Source organism: Lycium ferocissimum, chromosome 12 (assembly GCF_029784015.1).
Source record: "Lycium ferocissimum isolate CSIRO_LF1 chromosome 12, AGI_CSIRO_Lferr_CH_V1, whole genome shotgun sequence".
NCBI classification, from domain to species: Eukaryota; Viridiplantae; Streptophyta; class Magnoliopsida; order Solanales; family Solanaceae; genus Lycium; species Lycium ferocissimum.
The window spans coordinates 22,932,404-22,939,125 of NC_081353.1; the positions used below are offsets into that span (position 1 = coordinate 22,932,404).

Genomic DNA, 6,722 nt, shown 5'->3' on the forward strand with positions numbered 1-6,722 from the left:
AAGTGGTGGAAAATAATGAAAGATGCGGTATATATTCTTCTCTCTCTTTGCCCGCGATTTAAATGACTGCCCGTCTCTTTTTTTTTCTCTTCTAAATATGGTTCGTAAAGTGATTTACGTCCCGTATTTAGAGATATTTCTTCAGACAGTGCACTTACGGGTAGTATTTTGAAATACGATCCATATTCCATGGTCGTAATTTTTCATGTTACAAAACAGTGCTACTATTTTGTGACATTGTTAAATACGCCTTGTTTTACGACCCGTATTGTGAAATACGGTCCGTAAACTCCAGGCGTATTTTGCAATGTTGCAAAATCGTCTCTCTGATTACTTAACTTACCTGCTATTCATTAATATTTTTTGCAATATATTCCTGCACCAAAACAACCATTACCTTTTATGCAACAAAAAAAAAAAAAAATACACATTACACTTGGGTTGGCTCCCAAGAAGCGCTTGAGTTAACATCGCAGCACGACGGTGGTACCCATTCACTCCTTATCAACAAACACTGGGTCAGCGTTCATTTCGAGATGCTTCAACCGGTATCGATCAACAATTCTATTTCCATCAATCATCCCATGATAGTGCTTCACTCTCTACCCATTCACCTTAAATGTTCGAGTTCCATCTCCGGACTTCAGTTCAATCGCCCCATGGGGTGAAACACCTACCACCTCAAACAGACCAAACCACCTTGATTTTAGCTTGCCCGGTAGCAACTTCAATCGAGAGTTAAACAAATAAGACAGATCACCCTTGTAGAATTCTCGCTTCAGAATTTTCTTATCATGATAGTGCTTCATCCTCTCTTTATAAAGTCTTTGCACTCTCATATACTTGGTACCGAAATTCATCCATCTCATTGAGTTGAAACAACCTTATCTTGGTCGCCTCTTCCCAATCCATATTTAATTTCTTCAAAGCCCACATAGCCTTATGTTCAAGTTCAACCGGCAAGTGACAAGCTTTTTCGAAAACGAGCTTGAAAGGTGAAGTCCCAATCGGAGTCTTGAAAGCAGTCCGGTATGCCCATAGAGCATCATCGAGCTTGCGGGCCTAATCAGTCCTATTTGCATTCAACGTTTTAGCTAGAATACTCTTGATCTCCCGATTGGATACTTCAACTTGCCCACTTGTCTGAGGATGATAAGGTGTTGCCACCCTATGTTTTACGCCATATTTCTCCATCAATCCTACGAAAGCTCTGTTAAAAGTGGGAACCACCATCGCCGATTATAGCCCTCGGGTACCAAATCGAGTAAATATTATCTTCTTGAGGAACCCCATGACACTCTTGGCCTCATTGTTGGGTAAAGCCACCGCTCTACCTATTTCGACACATAGTCCACAAGAACCAAGATATTTTATGCCACCGAACTCAAAGGGTCCCATAAAGTCAATCCCCGAGACATCGAACAACTACCTCCATCACAAAATTCATAGGCACCTCTTGCTTTACGCTATGTTCCCTTGCCTCTGACATTGATCACAAGACCGCACCAATAGATTTGCATCATGAAAGATAGTCGGCCAGTAATAATCGCATTCAAGAACCTTCACAGTAGTCCGGTTACCAGTGTGATGACCCCCAACAGGAGAGTCATGGCATGCCTTTAGAATCGCCATCACTTTACTTTCGGGAACACAACACCAAATGATATTGTCAGCGCAAGTTCTGAACAAATAAGGCTCATCCCAAAAGTATTGACGAGAATCCCATAAGAACGTTTTATTTTGGTAAGCTTTGATCTCTTCTGGAACTATGCCTGTTACCAAATAATTGGCAATGTCAGCATACCACGGTGCTACCTCTATTGACACAGCCAACAACCTCTCATCTGGAAACGCATAATCTATATCTAGCTCATCAAAAGGTCTCCTAGCTTCTTCAAGCCGAGAGAGATGGTCAGCAACCCGATTCTCAGTTCCCTTGCAGTCTTTCACCTCAAAGTCAAACTCTTGCAGCAATAGCACCCATCAGATCAGTCGCGATTTTGCTTTATTCTTCGCCATAAGGTATCTCAATGCCGCATGATCAGTGTATACCATGACTTTGGACCCTAACAAATAGGTTTTTAAACTTCTCTAAAGCAAAAACTATTGCAAGCAACTCTTGCTCCGTCACAGTGCAATTCATCTAGGCAGCATTCAGTGTTCTGCTTGCATAATAGATCGGGTGCATAATTTTATTGTGCCTCTGTCCAAGCACAGAACCTATTGCGAAACCATTAGCATCACACATAAATTCAAAAGGGCAAGGACCAATTAGGAGTGACAATAACAGGAGCAGTAGTGAGGCGCTCCTTTAATTCATCAAACGTCTTTCGGCACTTTTCATTAAACACAAACTTAGCCTTTTTTTCAAGAAGCTTGCACATAGGGTTAGGAATTTTAGAGAAATCCTTGATGAAGCACCTGTAGAACCCAGCATGTCCTAAGAAACTTCGAACATTTTTGACTGAGATCGGTGGAGGAATTTTTGCAATCACATCTATCTTCGCTTGATCAACCTCAATTACCTTTTCAGAGATTTTGTGACCGAGGACGATTCCTTCCTTCACTATAAAGTGGTACTTCTCTCAATTGAGCACGAGATTTATCTCCTCACATCTTTTCAGCACTTGATCCAGACGGCCAAGACAATCATCAAATGAATCACCCACAACAGAGAAATCATCCATGAACACTTCCAAGAAGTCTTCTACCATGTCGGAAAAGATCGACATCATGCACCTTTGAAAAATGGCTGGTGCATTACACAACCCAAAAGGCATTTGGCTGAACACAAACGTCCCATAAGGACAAGTAAAAGTCTTCTTCTTTTGATTTTCTAAAGCGATGTTGATCTGATTATAGCCCGAATAACCATCAAGGAAGCAATACTAAGAACGTCCCGCTAGCCGATCAAGAATTTGATCAATAAAAGGCATAGGAAAGTGATCCTTGCAAGTGGCAGTGTTGAGCTTGCGATAGTCCATGCAAACTCTCCATCCGGTTACAGTTCTCGTCGGAATCAGCTCATTCTTTTCATTTGGCACCACTGTGATGCCTCCTTTTTTTGGAACACATTGGACTGGGCTCACCCATTTACTGTCAGTAATCAGGTAAACCACTCCAACATCTAACCATTTGATAATCTACTTCTTGACGACCTCTTGAATATTCTCATTCAGTCTCTTTTGATGCTCTACACTCGGCTTGCTATCCTCTTCCAACTGGATTTTGTGTTCACAGATCCCAGAAGGAATTCCTTAAATGTCTGCTATGGTCCAACCAATAGCACGCCTATATTCATACAATACCTCCAAAGCGAGAATACGCTCCCTCGGTTAGTAGAAATTTTGAAACAATCCTTCGGAAATGTATTGTTCGGACCAAGAAACTCATACTTCAGATTTGATGGGAGCTGCTTAAGTTCCAACTTAGGTGGCTCAATGATCGAAGGCTTTGCTAGAGGAGTTGTTCTATTTTCCAGATCAAGATTTAGCTTCTTTGGGTGGTAAGAATATGAACCCAACCCAACAAGCAAATTAACCGTCTCCATATAACCCTCCATGTCTTCAGCATCGAAGTTCACAAGAATATCGGCTAGAGCTTTACCCAAACTTTCTTCTTCCATCTCGAACTCCATCGCTTCATCAACAACATCAAAAGAATCGATTACCAAAATGCTCTTGTAAGCACTTGGTAACTTCATCCCCTTGCTAGCCTGAAAAGTAACTTCATCGTCATTGACTCGGAACTTGATTTCATTTTTCTCTGAATCCATCAGAGCTCTCTCTGTAGCAAGGAAGGGTCTCTCCAAAATAATAGGGATGTGCCGATCAACAGCACAATCAAGAATCACAAAATCAGCAGGCAACATAAATTCACCAACCCGCATAAAAACATCATCAACCACGCCAACAGGCCTCTTAATAGACCTATCAGCCATCTGTAACTTCATAGTAATCGGCCTTGGCATCCCTATACCTGATTGTTTGTATATAGCTAGTGGCATCAAAGTAATACTCGCCCAATTATCACACAAAGCACGAGCAAAATCATAGTGCCCAACAAAACAAGGAATGGTGAACGCCCCAGGATCTCCGTTTTTCTGAACAGTAGTTGTTGAAATGATGGAACTCATAGTGTGAGTGAAACTCACGGTTTCATGTTGCACCGCTTTCTTCTTGGTCAGCAGGTCCTTTAAATATTTAGCAAAATTGGGCATCTCCTTAACAGCTTCCAAGAAGGGAAAATTCAGAGATAACTGCTTCAGCTGATCATAAAATTTCTCAAACTTAGCATCTTCCTTCTTCTTTACCAACTTCTGAGGAAAGGGAGGTTTAGGCTTGAAAAGCTGAGTCAAAGGGCGGAGAGCCCTTTTCACAGTTTGCTTGCTCGTGTCATCAGCCTCCTTCACAATCTTTGGAATATCAGCAACCTTCTTGTCAGTCAGATTCTCATCAACAATAATTGGTGCTTCAGACTGCTCTTCTTCTTCTTCTTCTTCCTATCGACTCAAGCTCAATAATGTTCTTATCAGCACTTTGGAGTATTTTACCACTCCTAGTACTGATGGCGAACACACGGTCTACACCGCCTCCTTCGTTCTTTGGATTTGGAACAGTCCTCCCTTTTTAGGAGGGTGCTGCTCTCTAGAAATATCCCGCATCTGTGACTCGAGCTTCTGAATAGCTGCTATATGGGAACCCACTGTATCTATCAGCCCAGATAAAGTCCTCTCAGACTTTGATTGATTTGCCAGAACCTTTTCAAGCATTGCTTCAACCCTCGAACTACCTTGCTCTGTTGATTGCCCTTTCGGTGGTATATAAGGATTGGAACTCTTATTCCTAAAATTGTTTCCTATGTTATAGCTCCCTTGGTTCATACCACCATAATTATTATTGTAGTTCCCAGAGTTGTTGTTCTTGTAAGCACCTTGACCCTGCTGAGGTCTCCATTGATTCTGATTCTGGTAACCACCTTGGTAGTTCTATCTTTTATAACCCCCTTGAGAATTGTTCACATAGTTAGCGTCCTCAACCTGCATAGAAGGTCCATCGTGAAACGGACCATCTTGGGTCTGGTACATCCCCTTCGGCATACCTGACTCATCCTTATAAATATTTACCTTCTTAATCTGGGTCTCATCAAACCTCTTGGTTAGCAAGGAAATATTCATTGCACGCTCAGCCAATGTTTTTACGGGTATCTTGATTCTCCTTTACCATATTCTGGATCATGACACTACCATAAGGCACCACATCAGCATTGCTTGAATGCCAAGCACGATTGTGCGTAAGCTTTACCGTCAAGTATGTTGGTCACTAGTCGGTAAGATTTATTCAAAAAACTACCATCAGCTGCATTATTTGCAATTGATTGAGTCACTGGATCCAGCCCTTGATAGAACTTCTCTATTAATATGTTCTCCGAAAAACCATGATTTGGAAATTTTTGCAAATACTCCTTAAATCTCTCCTAAGCTTCATATATCTGTTCCCCCGGTCGCTTCTTAAATTCATAGATCTTCTCACGAATCTCAGCCTTCTTGCTAGGAGGATACCACTTCTTGAGAAATACCGATACCATTTCTACCCATGTGTTAATAGAATTCTGGGGCAGCTTCTCGAACCATGCTCTTGCATCTCCAGCTAAGGAATAATTTGAATAACCTTAGCCGAATAGCATCTTGTGGAATGTTATTTTGGATGAGATTAGCACACACATCGATAAAATTCTGCAAATGACGTTGAGGGTCATTCTCGGTAGAATTTCGAAAGTACCCCTCAAGCTTCAACAACTGGTATAGAGAGGAGTTAATTTTTACCCTTGCAGCTCCAACTCAAGGATGAACAATAGTAGTTACATAGTCCTCCTCAAGAATAAGATCAGCGAAAACATTCTCTTCATCTGATTCATTTACCTGATTATTCAATCGATTCCCCTGGTTACCAGCACGTTAGTTTAACTGATTCTGATTCATGTTCACCTGGTTTACAAGGAATAGCAAACAAGGTGTGATGGAATAAGCAAAAGACTTCAATCAAAGCAAATACTATTTAGCAATTTCAAAATCGTATTCCCCGGTAACGACGCCAAAATTTGACGCGCTCAAATTACACCTTTAATTAGCGTAAAGCGGATGATGTCAAATATAGTAATCCAACCAGATTGGGGTCGAATCCCACAGGGAATATGATTTGAAAAGGTTACTAAAGTGGTAGGATGCTTAATTTAGGTCTAATGTCTTAATTCGATTATGTTTGTAAAAGTGGGATGTTTATGACTAATGGCTAACTAATTGCTTTGGATTGTAATTTATGATAAAAGAAACCAAGGTTGTGTCCCTTTCAGATAAGGTGTATGATCATGGGTATTGATCTCGATATATTTCTGATGGATCATTAGATGAATGCACTTAACCTCTATATGTATCTCTACTATTTCCCAATAAATAAAGACTATTTCTTTCTATGATTTTCCCAAATATAAGAAAGTGAACATGAAGAGCGGTTAATTATGCCAAGTAAATTATTCTTATTCCTAAAAGAATTTATTAAACAAAGTTTAAAGCTTTGAGTTCTTGTTATTTATTCTTACCGAACCCTAATTATTTTCCCAAATAAATCAAGATTTATGGCTTTAATCAATGTTTGCAACCATTAATTATGAATGAAGAATGAAGAATAAATAAACCCTAATAATCCATTATGTGTATATCGTCT

The 6,722-nt window shown here is 40.3% G+C and overlaps 2 protein-coding genes and 1 non-coding gene across 3 annotated transcripts; 1 reads left to right on the plus strand and 2 right to left on the minus strand.

The window, feature by feature from the left end:
* Nucleotides 1-2,252: 2,252 nt before the first annotated feature.
* LOC132039126 (uncharacterized mitochondrial protein AtMg00860-like) lies at nt 2,253-2,714 on the minus strand. The gene is made up of 2 exons (XM_059429668.1): nt 2,615-2,714; nt 2,253-2,566 (listed from the first exon to the last, which is right to left on the minus strand). Exons 1-2 carry the CDS (start codon nt 2,712-2,714, stop codon nt 2,253-2,255), a joined length of 414 nt encoding a protein of 137 aa, XP_059285651.1.
* A 174-nt stretch (nt 2,715-2,888) lies between these two features.
* On the minus strand, nt 2,889-5,109 carry LOC132039127 (uncharacterized). Its single transcript, XM_059429669.1, has 4 exons — nt 5,101-5,109; nt 4,589-4,987; nt 3,396-4,501; nt 2,889-3,096 (listed from the first exon to the last, which is right to left on the minus strand). The coding sequence occupies exons 1-4, from the start codon at nt 5,107-5,109 to the stop codon at nt 2,889-2,891; spliced, it is 1,722 nt and encodes a 573-aa protein (XP_059285652.1).
* Nucleotides 5,110-5,431: 322 nt separating this feature from the next.
* LOC132041283 (small nucleolar RNA R71) lies at nt 5,432-5,537 on the plus strand. The gene has a single exon (XR_009410981.1). It is a non-coding gene; the product is annotated as a small nucleolar RNA R71 (small nucleolar RNA).
* The last annotated feature ends 1,185 nt before the right edge of the window (nt 5,538-6,722 follow it).

Excerpts from the sequence above, each read along its gene's own strand:
- LOC132039126 (XM_059429668.1), bottom strand. The coding sequence starts at position 2,714 with ATGGTAGAAGACTTCTTGGAAGTGTTCATGGATGATTTCTCTGTTGTG. Across the intron at positions 2,567-2,614 it reads GGATCAAGTGCTGAAAAGAT|TGAAGGAAGGAATCGTCCTC; the intron begins GTGAGGAGATAA and ends ACCACTTTATAG.
- LOC132039127 (XM_059429669.1), bottom strand. Across the intron at positions 4,502-4,588 it reads TCCAAAGAACGAAGGAGGCG|GAAGAAGAAGAAGAAGAAGA; the intron begins GTGTAGACCGTG and ends TTGAGTCGATAG. Across the intron at positions 3,097-3,395 it reads CAGCTCCCATCAAATCTGAA|TAAATGGGTGAGCCCAGTCC; the intron begins GTATGAGTTTCT and ends GATTACTGACAG.